Source organism: Melanostigma gelatinosum (assembly GCF_949748355.1).
Source record: "Melanostigma gelatinosum genome assembly, chromosome: 20".
NCBI lineage: Eukaryota > Metazoa > Chordata > Actinopteri > Perciformes > Zoarcidae > Melanostigma > Melanostigma gelatinosum.
In genome coordinates, this window is record NC_136653.1 from 15,189,693 (window position 1) to 15,208,863 (window position 19,171).

A 19,171-nucleotide genomic window follows, 5' to 3' on the forward strand; every position below is an offset into this window, starting at 1 on the left:
GAAACCTTGAATCATGTTTTTAATGAAAGTCAGTTGCAACAAAATATATACATCTGATTAAACAGTCAGAACTGGAAAAGCAATTTTGTTAAAACTAATTCTGATTTAATCAGGCTGTTGTGGCCACAGGAAGTGAATTACTTTACAGCTTGGCATGTGCCTTCTTCAGCTGATCCCTCAGTTCCAGATGAGCAATGGAGGAGAGGTGCACCTCATCTGGCCCATCAGCAATGCGTAGCGTCCGCACATATGAATACCTGAAGAAGAATATGTTCATGCTAGCATCAGGAATGAAATCCATTTAATGCTTATCTGTGTGTGTGGGGGGGGGGGGAGGAAACTTACATCTGTGCTAGTGGGAAGTCTCCAGACACACCTGCACCTCCATAGACCTGTATCGCACAGTCCACCACCTTACACGCCATCCTGGCTGCTGCCACCTTGATCATAGCAATCTAAGAAGATGACCAGTAAAATAAATAATGGGGGTTATTGAAAGACTGTTTCTGGATGTATGCAGGAATCCTGAAGTTAAATACCTTTTAGCATGTCGAAAAAAATATATACGGAGTTGGATCCCAGCACACTACTATCTCCAAAACAGAGTATTGACAGTATTACCTGTTTGCGAGCAGCCCGGCTGCCAAGTGTATCCACAGCACGAGCAGCATGTAGAGTCAGCAGTCGAGTCTGATCTATCATGAGACGGCACTCTGCAATCCAGTGAGCAACAACCTCCTACACACAACACAAGAAGGAGAGCATATTTACTCAGGCTGCATCTAAGGATATGTCCACTAGGTGGCACTACAAGAAAAGAGCTCGTTAGAGGAATCTCTCGGGTCAATGTTCACTCACATGTTGGTACAATTTCTTTCCAAACGTGTGCCTGGAGACAGCCCGCTGGCAGAGCAGCTCCAGTGCCAACTCCGCCACACCAACAGCCCTCATACAGTGGTGCAGCCTGCCCGGCCCCAGACGGCCCTGGGCGATCTCAAATCCCCGGCCTTCCCCTGGAGACAAATACACAATGGGGCAGAGCCCAGAGGCACAACAGAAACTAGGGATCATCTCAGGAGGGAAATTATTTCTCTGGCCGAGTGACCTTGTCAAGCCAGCATCACTTTATTGTCCAAACACAAAGGAATGCTCAGGAATTATTCACTTCGATGGCTTTGCAGGTGGTGCTTACTTTTAAGACCTATTGTGAGTAAATAAGTGGAAACAGGAACACAAAGTGATACAGTGTCTTACCCAAAATAATGTTACAGGTAGGGACACGCACGTTTTCAAAGTGCACTTCAAAGTGGCCACCATGGATGGCATCTGAGCCCGGAAACAAGGGAAAGAACTGGTTAAGCTGCTCAGGAAAGCTCATTTGTCATGTTTGCATGCACAAAGGAAATTATTAGTGTGAAAACAGGAAAACATCAATTGAACATGAAGATGTAATGACAGATTTTTATCCTACCATCCTGTCCGAACACAGTGAGCGGTCTGACGAGCTTTACACCCGGTGTGTCCATAGGGACGAGGATCATACTGTGTTGGCCATGTCTAGAAACAAGTTTATAATTTAAAGGAATGATAGTTAGACTCTAATTTTCTTTAAATCTACAATTATATTCCAAGTGTCAATTGCTGGTGAGAATCTGCAGCCCTGATTTATTTTCCTCTCTTTGCCAACAAGGTTGGGCGTGTGTGCCTTGGTGTCTCACATGTCTTGGGCGCGGTTGTCTCTAGATTTTCTTTCTATGTATATCTGAAATGCTTGCAACTGGTGGCCGTTACATTTCAGAGCCAATTACATTGTAGCCAAATGATTAGACAAGCTTCAACAAGATCACATTTGTAAATTTTTCTGTCACCTGAGCAGAAAGAAGAGGCAAGTGACACGTATTCAAATGCAAGTGCATGCTGGGAGGTACACCCTGTCCCATAACCAAAGTCCACTTCAATTATATTACTGGAACGAACAAAACGTGATGGGGGGAAAAACAGCCTCCAAACTAAAGTGCAAAGCTACACTCACAAGCACAGAATCATTGTAATGTAAAACCAGGAGAGTAACTTGTAAGTGGAACTTTGCTCAAAAAAATCGATGGTTAAAAACATGACATCAGAAGTATTGTTTAATACCATTCTAGACCCACTCACCAGAAGAGGAAACTGTTCCACTGACCTGGTTTTAACATCTTGAGAATCGCTCCTGCACATCACGATGGCCACTTTGCATTGGGGATTGCCAGCACCTGCGGGGAACAGTCAGAAACGCTGAGGCTCATTGCATTCATGTTTAGTTGTCGTCTAACCCTAACAACCCATTATGGAACAAGGCACTTCTCACAGTCTGGGTCTGGTCGGGAATGGAGCCGGTGACAGATTGATGGCACAAGAACGGCCCGCTGAGACCGCCACAGGTTGATTTACACTTCCTGAGTTGGATTCTTTAAAACTTTCAGCAACATTTAGTTTGTCATTAAGAAGATCTTGTTTGTTGGGGAGAAACGTACTCGAGTCTTTCCTGGGTTTGGTAACCAGTCGGTGTAACTTTGGTGAACCTTTTTTGTGGTCAGTTAAGGAGCTCAGTATTGTTTTTTGTCGTTCCAGTTGAACTCCTTGTTTTGTTTAGACACGCTGACGTCCCTGCTTCCATTTTAGTTGGTTTAATTCATTATTTTATGAATAAAAGTTACTCATTGTTACTTCTCACGTGTTCCAGCTGTCTTCTCTCATTCTGTATTCATTTCGTGTTTCTTCCTGTGTTACTTCCTGTGTTACTTCCTGTGTACCCCGAGACAAATTAAAGAGGCCGTAAAACCTGGATGAAATGTTTCTTCATGGAAGCAAATAAATGTTTGAAAACCAGATCGCTTAAATGTACAGAGTGATGACCAAATGCAGAACATTTTGGAATTTCCCTGGCTGGGCGTTCCTTTCCAGAAAAAAACGGTGTCCAATGAGGCCGTGGGTCCCTAGGGCACAGACCCGATGGTCTGCCTTCCTGTTTCAATTGCTGCCAAAGTGGCAAAACTGTCCCCTAAGGACAGGACATATGGACACCAGACAGCAACAAACAAGACATCAATTGTGTTCAAATATTCACAGCATGAGAATCACAGCACGAGTGCACGTGAACACTTTCAACACACACACACAATCTGACAGACGTTTCGTCTTTAAACTCCATCTCTGTTTGCAGAAATGTAAACAAACATGAAATGATCACGCTTGCACAAAGCCCACAAACAATACACCTGACACAACTCAAAAAAACAAATCTAGGACGGTATGTTTGTCTTGGGAGCAGGTCGGGTTTCCCGCTGAGCCTTTACATGAGTCTCATGGTTCATGATATAAGGAGACACTGCTGTCATGCAACAGCCAAGCCCATACATGTCCTGTCACCACTGGAATGAAACTAAACCTCCCCAGTCCGGTAATCTGTCTTCCTGAGAAAGCGACATCCAAACATTTAGAGTTGGCAAGTTTTTTTTTAATTTAATTTTTTTTTTAAGTGCACGTCAGTATGACATACTTGCCAAAAACATCGAGCTTAAATATGGTTTTTTTGAATTTACTTGTATACAGATGCATAAATGGGTGAGAAAAAGTGAGAGATTAAAAACAAGCTGAAATAAGTACCGGTAACAGTGTTCTTTAGAAAAAAACAGTAAACCAAACTACTGAAGTTCCATTAAATCATTTAAAGTTAAAAGAATCTAAAACAGAACGGTAAAGTCCACATGATCTTTGCTGACGTGAGTGAGGTTGGTAAACGATACACACAACACACAATAATGACTGCATTTCAGCAAACCACAACAAAAGCAATACGCCTTGTAAATGGGACGGGATGTTATTCTACATTCTCCTTTTCTTTTCTCGCAGACATAAACAAAGGGGCAGCCACCAGGGCACTCCCTGCGTGACATCGAGAGTAAGAGATTAAAGTCACAATCTATCCCAGATTGAAAAACAGATTCTCTTTGTGTAGCGCTTTGCACAGTAGAGCAAGCAGAGACACTACGGGCTTTTTGTTTATCCATTTATCCTACATCATAAAAGAGTCTTAAAGAGACACACACACACACACACAGCTACGCGGTGAGGAGAGGTGCTCCTAGAGTGTGAGCAGTGAAGGGGCAGGCTGAGGGAACGAGATCAGTCCCTTCCGTCCTGTGGTGCATACAACGTTTCTCCTCAGGACACTTAACTCCTTGTGTGTGATTTAAAAAAAAAAAAGGATCTCACCATTTTTATAACCCACCAAAGGGAACAGGAACAAGGTAAGAACATCTTTCAATGTTTTACATTAACTACAAAACAAGTCAAACTATCACTAGAAGAAGACTAGAAACATTTATTTATGACACAATGACATACACTGAAAGGTATTGTGCCTTGTTTTCCAGTTAGTCAGAGGTTGACTTGAGTGTTGGCCTTAACAGTCAAAGTCCTGCTCAGGATATTTTATGGTATTATAATAAACACAGTGAGGTAATGATAACAAGCCCAGCGTACGGCTTTGTGTTCCATTTCCCTGTTTGTTTTGGTCTTCTCAGTGTTACATTTTGCTCATTTTAAAACACTTTGGTCATGTGACCGCGAGAAAACAAAGTTTAACATTATTATTATTATTATTATTATGATTATGAGTGCTCTTGTTAGTGTGTCCAACAGTTTTCAGGACAAAACTAACTTCTGCCCGTGATTGTTTCAATAAAATGAATGAAATGTGTGATCCAAATGTAAATATAAAAAAGGTCACCACACCACGAAAGTAAAGAAAAAAACAAAAGAAAAAAACACTCCCAAACTGACTGACGTAGAATAACATCAAAGAATTCGTTTTATCTTCTTAATTGAAAGTTTTCTGATGCTGTTAAAAGTTTGTTTACATCAGTAAAGTTTGTACAAACAGCAGTAAAACAAGCCTACATTAAACAGTTATGACCAGGTTAACTCCATTATTTTGCTCTATACAGCTTGTGGAGACCAAATAACCCAAACGACGACATTAAAAGCAAAAGAACAGGTTCAAAGCATTACGCCCCCTTACATATCAAGAGCAGCTGACAGCACTAGAATACTTGAGATATTTCAGAATGTTCCAACGAACATCTGCTTCAACGAACTCCTGCTCCTCCCAAACAGGAGATAATGACTCATTATATAACCTTTTCATAAACGACTGTTGTCATCTTAGCAGCAAGTGTGATTTGCCAAAATGTTCCTGGGACGCAAAATCTTCCATATACAGAATATACTTCAGCAAGGAATTATATCGTCAGTAACGTAATGCGTTTCAGTTCTTTTTCAGTTCCTGAATAAAATAGAAATGACATGATGTTAATATATATGTGAACAATGTGAGACGAGTAACTCCAACTCAGTTTAATGTTCCTCACGAGACTTTTCCAAGCAGCGAAAACGGCGCGTTTGATCAGTGAGTGAGTCACAAAGTACACCCACAATATTTACTGTCAGAACAGGGAGGGGACGTCAGCAATGCAATGGTACTGGACGAAAGTCTCACTTCAATGGGATGTCCTGCTAAACCAGCACATACCAGTAAAAGCAACACCCTGGATTTTGAATCTGGCAAGAGACATTCGTTGCACTTGTGTCGTCCTCATCCCTCACGCCATATATTTCCTTCCACAGAGAGAACCATATGAATAATTGAAATAAAGAAGACAATTGAGTGTCCCAAATAATGCTTAGAAGATGTGATCAGTTTGCAATGACGCTTGTACTGTTAGGATGTTGATTTTTATCCTTATTACTAATGAACAAATGAGAGGTTGTGATTAAAGGAGTAGTAAACTAAATGCCGACGTGTCCTCGTCTGTATGTCACCTAGTATCCAGCAGAATACAGACAAACTAAATTCAAAAAGGATTTAGTTGCTTTGCGAGTCTCTTTTTGTGTTCACTGGGATTTGTCAAGCCCACACAGAAATTAGGGAAATCAGAAGAGACTTCATTCATGTAGAATAAAGAAAACTCCCCTTTTCCTGTTCCCAATGAGAAGCAGCTGATTTAAAAATGTAATCTGCTCTTGTGTTAAACAACACAAATTACACTTGTGTGCAATGGATTGATCAAATAGCTGATATATATCACATGTCCAATTAAAAAAGGGCAAAGTGAAATCTTTTCCCCATTTAAAAGAAATTAACAAATGCTTCCTTTAATAATTGTACTTCTTTTTTTCTGTACAGACAAAAATGGCAGATTTCTATGACGACGATGAGGACGCCAGCTTAAATGAGAGTTATGATTACAGTCACGAACACAGTGTTTGTGACAAGGAAGCGGTGCGCTCGTTTGGCAGCGTCTTCCTCCCGATCGTCTACGCCTTGGCTCTGGTGGTGGGCCTGGCTGGGAACGCCCTGGTAGTGGTGGTCTATACATCACGGCTGCGACTACGCACCCTGACAGACGTGTGCATCCTGAACCTCGCCATTTCAGACCTGCTGCTCCTCTTCACGCTGCCTTTTTGGGCAGCCGATGCCGTTCATGGCTGGAAATTGGGTTCGATAGCCTGCAAGCTCACCTCCTTCCTCTACAGTATCAACTTCAGCTGTGGCATGCTGCTGCTGGCGTGCATCAGCGTGGATCGCTACCGCGCTGTAGCCCACAACCCTGTAGGCAGGACTGGAACAGGCCCCCGGGGAAGGATACAGTGGATCCTGGCGTGTGGGCTGTTGTGGGCTGTAGCCGGCATTCTTGGCATTCCCGAACTTTATTTTAGCACAGTGAAGCACTCCCATCACAGGATGGCCTGCACAGCCATCTACCCGTTCAGCATGGCCCGACCTGCAAAGGCTGCCCTGGAGCTGATGGAGGTGACCCTTAGGTTCTTGCTCCCTTTCTTGGTCATGACGGTGTGCTACTGCTTGGTCGGGCGGGCACTGAGCCGGGCAGCTGGGGTGCGGAGAGATCGAAAGTGGCGAGCCCTGCGTGTCCTGCTGGCTGTGGTGGCTGTATTCCTGTTCACGCAGCTGCCCTACAACGTGGTCAAGCTGATCCGAGCGATGGACATCATCTACATCCTCGTGACCGACTGCGAGGTCAGCAAGAGTCTGGATCGAGCTCTCCAAGTGACAGAGAGCCTGGCGCTGGTCCACGCCTGCATTAACCCGCTCCTCTACGCCTTCATCGGATCGTCCTTCAGGGGACACGTCCTCAAGGCTGCCAAGCACCTCGGACAGACACTCGGGAGACACCCGAGACATGTCGACGACGAGCCGGCGGTGCAGATTGCACTCCAGACGCGCAGTCAAACGCAGTCACAGTCTGATTCAGAAGACCAAGCCACCAGCACCTTTACTATTTAAGACTCTAATTACATATCCAGTTTTCTGTAAGCACCTATGTATATATATTTTTTTTTTCATGTTTAGTATAATAAGAGATAGACATCAATAACCACAATATTCTTACAGTAATAAACAAATGCTCAGTCAGCTTATAAGCACTAATGAATTTTGTATAAGTTATGTATTTTGTTAAATAAAAGAAAGATTTTCAGTTCCACCTATGGACTGAAATCTGTTGCAATTAAATGCAGCTGAAACTCAAGATGCTCCGAGTGCTTCACAACAAATCAAATTCAACATTATAGTCTGCGCTGCCTCACACGAGATCGTCTGCATCTTGTTGCGTTACATCCCGTGGCTTTGGGTCGGGACGAGGATGGCTTGATTGCACAGTGGGTGACCCATTGAGTCAAAACATATTTGGCAAACAAGGAGAAGAGCAAACAGCAGGAGCCCTGCATGTCATCCATCTGAACACAAAGCAGCGTATTCCTGAGAGGAGCTTTAAGTCTGACTGGTGTTTGTATCTGCTCATCTTTATTCTGTTTAATATGAGCTTGAAGGAGCAAATAGTTTGCTATCCAGCGCTGTATGTAATGACTTTACATTTTAGTGCTATTTAAATGCTCTCCTTGACTGCCAAAAAGAATTCCCCTTTGTAATTACTCAATCACATAACATTTTGCTCAAGCTAACCTCAAAGCATTCAGTGCATGTCTAATATAGGGTCAGATCAGGGTACGGCCACAGTCCAAGGTTCAACAGGGATTTACTCAAGCCTGTTTACTGTGGTGAAGACATAGAGGGGCCAGCTTAATATGGCAACACCTCCAGTCTAGAGTCACAACAGATAGAGCATTTACATCTTCAGAGTTAAAAGTGTTCATTGTTTATCATTCTTTCCATCTGCAGCACCTGTTAGTCATCCTCCTCCCGCTGTAATGGCATACAGCTCGGATGTGTGGGAGCTGAACTAGTGCGTTTGTTTGGAGACAATTCAAACTGTGGCCCAAAATGTGTCTCCAGTCAGGGTCCCCGGGCAATACAAGGATTGAGTTGCACGTCACATGGCTAAATAGGTAAACAAGGAACAAAGCCATCCTAAAAACTCTGCATTTCATTTGAATTAAGGTCTGACCCAGATGTACATCTCCACATTATTAACTACAACACCAATTCATATGGTAGGTTAACGTCATCTCAACTTGGCCTGAAGGAAACCAAAATTGTAATTCCTTGTGTGACGATTCCATTCCACTAAAACACACGCTAAACACGTGCACAGCGTCTGTGCGTGTGTATGCAAATACAAATGCCGATTGTGAAAAGATAAAAGACGGCAGGTCTGGGAATCATTGTTAGGACATTATCATGTGCATGAGTCTTGTATATGTTCCACACCACAGAGCTGCCATAGCAACATCTACACTACACTAGTTTTACTTCTTCTTTTGTTGTAAGTTAGAATGGGATTGAGTGTCTGTACACTGCAGAGGCACACGACACTAATTTCCAGTCTTGAATAATGTGGTTTGCCACAAAATCAGCCACAAGTCACGGCAAGTATGAACTGGCCATCAACAGATCACCATACTTTCTGAACAGAGAGATGTATTCATGCCAGTGGAGGAAATGCTGACAAGCCATCAAGAGATTTTCTGCTGATGGAAATATCTCTTCCAAGGAAAAGAGAAACGAAAAGAGACCAACTTTAGACAAATGACTGCCATGAAATGTGCACTTCATGAAGACAATAATTTGAAAGTAAAATGCTGCTCATTCTTGGTAAACCATGGCGCTTTAAGTTTTCAACAACAAGAGGGGATTCCGTGCAGATTCGAAAAAAGCATCAAAAACAACTGGCCACCGTTTCCCCTTTAAGTGGGAATCAAAACCTAAGAACACATCTGTGTCAGAGGAAACATCTGGAATATCTTTCAGTTCAAAGTGATTTAGGAGGTGCACGATAAACATCTACACGAATGAGAGTTTGGGATATTTAAGTGAAAACCGTCACTTAAACCCTAAATACTTAAAGGCTAAGTTTAACAATGTTAGGCACTTAATTTGCAGAGTTCCCTACATGAAATTATGGAGTAGCTTTAACAGGATAATAAAACAAATTCATTAAAAGAGCAAATCAGAAGCAAGAGACCAGAAGACCAGTGACTCACACATGAGTCATTGATTAGTCTGCGTCAGAGAATCAACACAGACGTACAATGTGTACGTCTGTGTTGATTCGATGTATGAGGTCAAATGTTGATTTGTTGTACACACACACACACACACACACACACACACACACACACACACACTAAAAGTGTGTTGTTATTTGAATCTGTGACCTTTACTGGTCCACCCGGCTGGCAACCCAAAGCTGCTCTGACACATTTCCCAGAGTGAAATAGGATCCAAGATGTTTTTTTTACTTTTAAAAGCTGTTTAAAATGTTTAAAAGTCATCTGCCCTTTTCTGTGGTCCACATGTTTGCAGTTTGGGACGGAGATAAAACGACTCCTTGACATTTTATTCAGTCTTAAGCTCTCTAATGGTGTTTTTAGTCCTAAATGGAACTCTTGAGTGTTTTTAGTGGAAATAGAAACGTACATACCACTGCTCCACCATTTCTTGCCGTTTATGACAAAGTTGTCTTCATCCCTGCAAAGAGTGCACTCCATGTTGGTTGCATCGCTGGAGGCCACATCAGGCTCTGTGGAAGGGACCACAGGACAACTCTGAACATACACATTTTACACAAAATAAAAGAGAATAACGAATGAGAATTAGACTAACATCTCCTTCTTTTCCAAAATTCTGGATTCCAGCTCAAACCACAGACAGAGTGGCTCCAGCAGATAGAGTCTTTATCAGCACAAGATGGAGGTTCCTCTTCATTGTCAGAATAAAAATCTACCAAACTTTTGACAAAAAACATCCCCAAAACACTACTTATCCCCATCTGTGTTTACGAAAAACCATGGCGAGTTTCACACCCACTGTAATCACCATTGGCAACAGCATGCTGTGGTTTCCAGGCAGAGTGGAAAGCAAAGGGAGAAAACAGGGAGAAATTACTCATGAGTGAGCTTGAGTCTGCTGTTGGCATGTAGAAAACAACCGCGCCACCGGGCTCATTTAAGAGCAGAACCATCACTGGAAAGTTTGACAAACAAAAAGCATACATATTTTGAGGATTTAACTTCTTCAGGACCTTGTGGAGGGAACTTACAGTCAGTGTTTTGAGACGCTGCCTCAAGTCGACACAGTTTATTTCCCACCTCTACAATAACATTCCTTACATAGTCCCCACTGACTCTAGAGTAGACTATGGTATGTTTTCCTTGTTCAGCCTTTCGTAAAGAACAGTCACCCGTGACATGAAGCATATATTTGAAAGTCGTCATGTGATGCAGGGGGGCGAGGTCATGGACATACCAGTCATACAGAAGCAGGAGCGGATCTCTCCTTTGAGCAGAGGCTCCAGCCATTTACTCTTCTGCTCCTCGCTGCCAAACATGTGGAGCACCTCCATGTTTCCCGTGTCTGGGGAGAAACATCATACCACACACCGTCTTCCAGGATATCATCAGCTAAATTTGAATATGCTCTTCAGGACTGAAATCAATCTATTTCACATAATCTGACAAATAAATACTTTTAGGCACCAATTTGAGGGATTTTTATGTTTTAAACCCTGTGAATATATTAAAGGAATGCATTGTTGTCATGACATAAACAAGACTGAAAGGTTGACATTTGGAGAGGATTATACTTGACCACAGAGGATGTTATCCAGAACATACAGTGCATGGTCATTATGTACTGTAATTATAATCCAAATCATCCAAACATTTGACCGCATGTAGGATGTGTTACCTGGAGCCTGGCAGTTGAAGACTTCAGGGGCAAAGAGGTAGCGCCCAGTTTCCTCTGCAATGTAGGCGTAGTCCAACTGACTGAGCCCGCTGACCGCAGGCAGGAAGAGGTTCCACAGCCCCGCCTCCCTAGCTTTCACCTGGAAACACACACACGTTACCATAAACATGTTGCCTCCTTTATGTTCTAAATAAATAAAATCAACATAACTGTGAACACAAGTTTGATAAGCACTCTATTATAATAACGCAAGCAAATGTTTTTCAGCTGAAAGTCATTATGCAAGATTCTGCTCACAGCACACTACTACAGCATTTAGCTGTTAAATCCCAATGCATTCCACTACAGTGTAGAATAGATGCATGCGCTAACTGCAAGTGCAGTGACTCAGCACGGACAAAAATAACTATTACTCATATAATAGAAACAGTTAATGATGACTCAGAAGGGAGGTGCAATGTTTAGACAAGATTTAAATAAACATGGCCGTTCAACCTGCTGGATCAACATTGAAATAACACCTCTTGGAGTTGTTCTATTGAGATGTGTTAGTTATTCTCCAACCCATGTGATTTATATGTTTGTAATATGTTCTGATGTATGATATCGTGTCTGTATTTGTCGTGGTAACTTGTACAGGTCTCTGTTGAACAGAAATGTGGCCACCAAATGAAATAAAAAGGGAAAGCTTTTTACTGCACACCTTTAGATCCTGCAGTATCTGGGGGGTGTGCCACCTCTGTGGAGACTGAGCGTGTTTGGAGTAGTACTCTGCAACTTCCTGGAAAAAAACAAAACAGTTTTGACACAGTATTGCCTAAATCGATCCATTTCCTTTGGACTTTGGTGACTTCATCAGTGGAAACTTGTACCATAGAATTGTGAAACCTCTCTGAGACGTTACGCTGTGTTAATGTAGTCATTTATGAAGGTATTTCTACAGAAGAAACAAATCTGTGGCTGTTTCACAAAAAAAAAAAAAGAATCACCTAACTGCTCTCTTAGCCTTACACTGCTGCACTGGATTTAGAGTTCTATGATGCCCAGCCAATGGGGATAATTATGCACGCAATACAATTCACGTAATCAATAGACTCCTTGTTTGTTCACGCGAGTGAATTAATCCTGATTGCATGAATGAACTGGTATGCTCCGTCAAATCCTTTCACGAGAAAGTATAAGTCCATCTGGGCAAAACAAATCTCTCGTGTGTTCGCGGCAGCTCTTGGCACTGACCTCCTGAGCAGGAAGCACGTTGTGTCTCATGAAGTCTTTGACCTGTTGGAGAACAGCCTGACCTTTAGGTGTCTGCAGGAACAGACCGTCTCCTGTTGGACACGTGTCAGACCTGGCAAGAAACACATCTCACATCATTAAAAAAAGTCCACAGGTAACACCGGAAGCAGCAGCTGGATGCCACATTCCAACCGTTGCGGATTTAAATTTTGTCAGCAGGTGGAATCAGTCAGTTTTCTGGCCTACAACAGAGAGTTTGGACTGTCTTATTTGGATTATATTACCGGTAAATTATATTACTGCTTATATAAACACATTAATGCATATCACTGAAATGAATGCCTTGTCAAAAAAATCTAGGTACTTTCATCAGCTTCTATCAAACTCAGTGGGTGTCTGAATCTGTGACAGCTTACAGATAAAGTTACACCAGCAAATGCTGCATGACTCAGATATCCGTTGACAGCCCAGATCCAACACAAACATCGAGTATCTTTTGAAAAGGAATGGTTCAGTCACTTTACTGATACATTGAAACGCATGTAAAAACAACCACAAGCATTGTCTTACACAAGTCTTCGCAGCCAACATACCTGTGTGCAAGCTGCAAGGCAATCTTAGCCAAGGGCTCCACACACTGGCTGAACTGAGCTGCATTGGGAGCACTGGCATTACCCAGTAGGTGGCGTGCATAGATCCCCTGATAGGAGAAAAAAAGGTGAATAAAGGAAAGTGAGCTAACCAGATCCATCTAGGTCCTTCTCTAGTTAAGGAGACAATACCAACCCATTATGGGACATTTGAAGAACCCCAACAATGTAATGGCACAGTTAGAATTTGACTAAAGTTGACAATTAAAATAATAAATTTGACTTGAACTTTGAATATAAATTGGTACAAACCTGTGAAATTCCTGCCATTTTAAAGACGGACAGGGCCAGGTAGAAATTCAACTGTGGCAAAGCAGACGGGATCCCCCGGACCCGGCAGTAAATGGAGATCAGGTCTCCCACAGTTGGGATACCTGCTCATTGGTTGGAGAGACAAGGGGGCAGAGAAGCCACAATCATTTGCAGAACAGATACTATGTCTATGCACAGGTACTTTTACAGAAAGATGTTGGAGCAAAGCATGCCCATCTATTTGAGCACTGTTCTGTTCAGGGTTGTTATTCGTTTGCTACCTTCGATCCCTTTTAAGCTGCCCATTGTGCTGCTGATGTTAATGCTTGTAGGCCAGAAGTGAGGCATGAGGAAGTAGGCCAGGTCTGCCAAGGGCTGCCCAGTGGTAGACAGCTCCCAGTCCAGCACTGCCATCACACGTGCCTAATGACACCAAATGCACTTTGTAAAGCATTGCAGTCACTTGGAGCAGATAGGTAAGAGTAATTGTTTCAGAAGGCGTACCTCTCTTGGTTGGAATATCAAGTTGTCCAATCGGAAATCTCCATGGACAAGCGTGACCTCGTTATCAGTGTCTGGCAGATTCTTCATCAACCAATCAGACAGTTCATTCATGGCTGGAATGTCTCTGTGGGCTGCTGCGGTGTACTGCTTTGTCCAGGTGGACACCTTTTGAGATGGAAAGCCACTTTAGAATATCACAACTCTAACTGCTTTTTTTTTTTTTTCCAAAAGAAGAATTCTCTTGATTTGATGAGTACACGGTGTTGTGCTCACTTGTCTCTTGCAGTAACCTGATCCTTTTCCATATCCTTCAAGGTTCAGTGATGCCAGGTCCAGTGAGTGGAGCTTTGCCAACGCTTCCACTGCAGCCACATATAGAGCTGCTCTCTCTGCTGCACTCACTCCAGGGAGACGAAGATCCCTGAATATACGCCCCTGTTCAATGCGCATGGATAAGCAAGAGTATCTTTTCATATGATGGTAGAGTATGCATTTAGAAGCCTGGGCTTCAATCAGGTATGTTAAGTCAGCGTGACAGCAAGCGAACGCTGGTGAGTCCAAATTTCATCTTTTATCATTAGAATATAGAGCAGAGGTTAAGCAAAACAGCAATAAATATATTCGATGCACAAACCTACCCTCACATGCTCCATTAAGTAGAACTCCGTTCCAATGATTTCAGCATCAGTGCAGTGCAACAGAGGCTGAGGTACAGGGAATCCAGCAGAGAACAGGGCCTTCTGCACCCGATACTCCCTGTCCACCTATAAATACAGTCACAAAGGTCCACCATTCAGAATCAAATAACAAATAAACAGGAAAAATAAAAAATAAAAAACAAGGACAACGAAAAACAAAACAAGTAGAACATCACCCACACTGTAGGCCTTAAGATAATGAATTTGTTTTTCACAGGTCCCACACAATCCAAATAATTTCATACACAGATACTGATATGTTACTGCAAATGCATGGGAAGCTTCTGGGAAAGGAGTATGTACTTTTGTGTTAATTATGATAGAAATGGAGACAATATTCAGTTCTTTACGATAAGTGCACAACAGCTCAGGTAAACATGCAAAAAAAGGAAACTTGTAAACTGACAATAAGCACACAAATAAATATGGGAATGATGTTTTCTTTATATATATATATATATATATATATATATATATATATATATATATATATATATATATATTGCTATTAAGATTTGTAGCAGGTTAATTGAAGGAAATTCCTGTGGGAATGACCAACTGTGTTATACAACACTATATATTATTAAACCTTATTCCCATCAACATGTGATTGTGCAATAATAAAGAAATAAAGGAATTTGTCTCCATTTTAACTGTAGTTCCTTCCAAATCATATACTGTATGTATTTCTAGGAAACCTTCTAGGAAATTATTAGATGTCCGTTTCATACAACCAGTGCGCAACAGTGCTGAAAAAACTTATTTATTTTATTTTCCAAAAGCAACTTCTGTCAATAACATAACAAGGATACAGAAAACCTACAACAAACGTACACATGCAACTTTGATCGCTCCCTGCGCATTTTATTGACCAAAGTTATTTATGAGTCAAACCTAGTTCTCGTACCTTGTGAGCTCCTGGCAGCAGCTCACCTGGAGGCTTCTTCCTCAACACATAACTGTTTGAGGGAGTTTGGATTAGGAAGGTTGGGTTTGACTGACCAGCGCTGAAAAGACAACAGGAAGCTGTTAGTGAGCAGTAAACTCAACCTGCTTTAAATTCAACAAACCAGCTTTATTTATTTCAACGTTACCTATACTGTCTGACAGTGAGCGTGTCATTATTTGACACGGTCCGTGACTTGACAGACAGATATCTTTGCAGTCCGCCAACACTGAATTGATGTTGCTGTCGAACAGAAGTTGTCAGCTCCTCCATGGCTCAGTTACGGAGTGGATTAATCATCTCCAGCTGCGTTGTTGGGTTAGCTTTCGCAATGTTGATAATGGTGGTCGGACCATTTACGTCTGCACACACTGACGTAATATCCTCAAAAAGCATTTGTATCTTACAGATATTTTTAGTTTTAAAAACCTAATGGATATAAATCATTTAACAGCCAGTCCATGTCCGTTTAAATAATCAGCTAATAACGTAGAAACAATTTGAGGTATTTGCAAACCTTACTCGTTTTCTACACGGACGTTATTTACGGGAACACACATTCTGACTGCTGATTTGAGTTCTGAAGACGTGTACTTTCCGTACCGATTTAGCCGTCTAGTTTGACCATTTGCTTTATTGTTATTGACAATATTACCTATATTTCGTTCACGTTGTTTAGAGATATTTGTTCTCCTGATGGCGACAGTCGAGGAACTGAAGCTGCGGGTGAGAGAGTTGGAAAATGAATTGATAAAGTGTAAGCAGAAGCAGTGTGCCGTGGAGGATGCTCAAAGCCAGCAACTACACAGACCGAAGATTGACAAAATGAGCGCCGAGGTTGTGGATTCCAACCCATACAGGTGACTTTGTATTTTATACATTTAGTTTTTTTGACAGAATTTGTCCGGGCTTATCATCTTAGCGCTAAGCGGCTACGCCTTATGATGGTACTTCATAGACCACAATGCTAACCTCAGCTGTGTTGTTATTGCAGTCGTCTAATGGCTTTAAAGAGGATGGGCATCGTGGACGATTATGAGGTATGATATATAAGTATAAGACCATGTGACCTGTGCTCTTACAACAATAAAAATAATCATCTTGCAATATCCTGACAGAAAATCCGGACATTCACAGTCGCTGTGGTTGGTGTTGGGGGAGTTGGCAGCGTGACAGCTGAAATGCTCACTAGATGTGGCATTGGTAAGGTAATACAAACTTGTTTTTCTTATTTCCTCTACGTTGCCTTGTACCTGTTCATGTTGTTCAGTAGATTGTCTGCCTGTGCTTCCCCCCCCCCCCCCCCTAATCTTGTCTATGCTTGCGCCATCACAGTTGCTCCTCTTTGACTACGATAAAGTAGAGCTGGCCAATATGAACAGACTGTTCTTCCAGCCTCACCAGGCAGGCCTCAGTAAAGTGGAAGCTGCAGAACACACACTCAGGTATTCTATTGTTTAAATGAATCAAATTCCTCCCCCAAGAGACATTACGTTTATTTTTGCTTACATGTTACTTGATTTACCCAACAGGAACATCAACCCAGATGTGTCATTCGAAACCCACAACTACAATATCACCACAATGGACAATTTTACACATTTTATGGAGCGCATCAGGTGAGCATTTCCTACTCTCCAGTTTCTAGTTTTACTATGCCTTCGTGATACAAACCTTCACAACAGATTGTTCTGTGTCTTCCCAGTTATGGAGGGCTGGAAGAAGGGAAGCCGGTGGATTTGATCCTGAGCTGTGTGGACAACTATGAGGCCAGAATGGCTATCAATACAGTAAGTGCAGCACTGTCACAACATGTTCTACACACTGTGCTTTGTACATGTTACCTTTGCAGATTGTATTCATCTTGTCATCTTTGTCACAGGCCTGTAATGAACTCGGTCAGATCTGGATGGAGTCTGGTGTCAGTGAGAATGCTGTATCAGGACACATCCAGCTCATCATTCCCGGAGAGACGGCGTGCTTCGCTGTATGTCCGCACGCAAACATCTTTTCTTTACACTGAAAATATATTCACCCTCTGCAATACTTGAACAACGTTGCCCTGTGAGAAAAACAATTGTAATGGTTACAGTGTCATATCCTTTGATAGTGTGCTCCTCCTCTGGTGGTGGCAGCGAACATAGATGAGAAGACCCTAAAAAGAGACGGCGTGTGTGCTGCCAGCTTACCAACAACAATGGGCGTAGTCTCAGGCCTCCTGGTGCAAAATGTCCTAAAGTAAGATATATTTATTTATGGGCATTGGGAAACCTAAAGGTGGAAGGACTGTCTGTATAGTTAAAGGTAAACATTGTTGTCTTTCAGGTTTCTGTTGAAGTTTGGAACCGTCAGTTATTATCTCGGCTACAACGCCATGCAGGACTTCTTCCCCACCATGGCCATGAAACCCAACCCCCAGTGTACTGACCGCTACTGTGGGAGACAACAGGAAGAGTACAAGGTCCGTGCTTGCGATGTAATATCTGCTAAAAGCTCTTTTTTTTTTATTATTTGCGGTGCTGCACCGGTTGGGAAAGCTAACCGTGTCTATCTGTATGAATGCTTCACTTCAGAAGAAAGAAGCGGAGCGCCCAAAGGTTGAAGCTGTACAGGAAGCGGAGGAGGAGGTCATACACGAGGACAATGATTGGGGTGAGCATGCAAACAAACAACTACTCCATCTAACAGTGTCAGATCTGTCTTTGTGCAATACAGTATATTGCCTTTTGTGTATTAACACGCACACCATTGTACCGTGCAGGTATTGAACTAGTATCAGAAGTGACTGCCGCAGAGTTACAGGCTGCTTCAGGCGCTGTGCCTGAACTCCCAGAAGGCATTACCGTGGCTTACACCATTCCGGTTGAGGTTAGTATTTGGTAACACAAAACCGCTTTGAAAGCCTTAACTGATAGTTTTACATGTTTGAGCTCATTCATCTAAAATACGTGAGATTATTACTGACATTTTTTCTGACAAATGCAGCGTACGTTTTAATATTTTCATTGTAAAGTAAATTAAATATTCACCGTGACAGATGATCTCAACTAAATTCTGACAATATTGTTTTCTCTCGTTTGGACCAGGAGACAGAACGTGGGGAGACAGTGGGGGAGACTGAACAGAGCCTAGAAGACCTGATGGCTCAGATGAGAAAGTTGTAGGCAACAATCTGAGGATGCTATTCAGAGAAGACATGCAGTTTCTCGACATGCAAATTCAATTGTTTTATTTGATAACGAGCATCCTCATAAAAAAGCCAATTAATTAACAATTACAGAGTTCAGCTAAACAACGGAAATGCATGAAAAGTGCTTCTGATGACATTTCACACAACACCATTTGCAAAACCAGTCCAGTCAAATTTATAATTTGCTGACATACTAGGAGGTGTTTAGCACTTGGAGTTGGTACGGTCTCTCATGAAATGTATACAAACCTAAGATAATATCACTGTAGTGCATTAACATTGTCACAATGTGTATTTTCTACGGTTTTGATTTGTGACTACGTTTTCTGCCGACCTGTGTCATTCACTCAGCTTTAAAACAAACATCCGCTGCAACAGATTAAAACATGTAAACATGTTTAAGTTGTCTCAATTAAGTATTTATTAGATGGAATACAATCTTCTCGATATATTGGATGTGATTTTTGTTGTCCTGTACAGCTTTTACAT

At 42.0% G+C, this 19,171-nt stretch overlaps 3 protein-coding genes across 3 annotated transcripts; 2 read left to right on the forward strand and 1 right to left on the reverse strand.

Moving 5' to 3' along the window:
- Positions 1 to 2: 2 nt before the first annotated feature.
- Positions 3 to 15,824, reverse strand: acad11 (acyl-CoA dehydrogenase family, member 11). Its single transcript, XM_079292221.1, has 20 exons — positions 15,641 to 15,824; positions 15,454 to 15,553; positions 14,487 to 14,612; positions 14,122 to 14,283; positions 13,849 to 14,013; positions 13,626 to 13,767; positions 13,345 to 13,466; positions 13,036 to 13,142; positions 12,443 to 12,554; positions 11,910 to 11,987; positions 11,207 to 11,345; positions 10,766 to 10,873; positions 9,942 to 10,040; positions 2,183 to 2,252; positions 1,472 to 1,557; positions 1,255 to 1,326; positions 859 to 1,013; positions 622 to 738; positions 346 to 455; positions 3 to 257 (listed from the first exon to the last, which is right to left on the reverse strand). Exons 1-20 carry the CDS (start codon positions 15,763 to 15,765, stop codon positions 143 to 145), a joined length of 2,310 nt encoding a protein of 769 aa, XP_079148347.1. The 5' UTR covers positions 15,766 to 15,824; the 3' UTR covers positions 3 to 142.
- Positions 4,196 to 7,352, forward strand: ackr4b (atypical chemokine receptor 4b). The gene is made up of 2 exons (XM_079292222.1): positions 4,196 to 4,289; positions 6,227 to 7,352. The coding sequence occupies exon 2, from the start codon at positions 6,233 to 6,235 to the stop codon at positions 7,343 to 7,345; it is 1,113 nt and encodes a 370-aa protein (XP_079148348.1). The 5' UTR covers positions 4,196 to 4,289; positions 6,227 to 6,232; the 3' UTR covers positions 7,346 to 7,352.
- Positions 15,825 to 16,064: 240 nt separating the features above from the next.
- Positions 16,065 to 19,074, forward strand: uba5 (ubiquitin-like modifier activating enzyme 5). Its single transcript, XM_079292093.1, has 12 exons — positions 16,065 to 16,352; positions 16,487 to 16,532; positions 16,611 to 16,700; positions 16,828 to 16,937; positions 17,025 to 17,111; positions 17,198 to 17,282; positions 17,375 to 17,479; positions 17,603 to 17,730; positions 17,818 to 17,953; positions 18,066 to 18,144; positions 18,254 to 18,360; positions 18,579 to 19,074. The coding sequence occupies exons 1-12, from the start codon at positions 16,189 to 16,191 to the stop codon at positions 18,654 to 18,656; spliced, it is 1,215 nt and encodes a 404-aa protein (XP_079148219.1). The 5' UTR covers positions 16,065 to 16,188; the 3' UTR covers positions 18,657 to 19,074.
- The last annotated feature ends 97 nt before the right edge of the window (positions 19,075 to 19,171 follow it).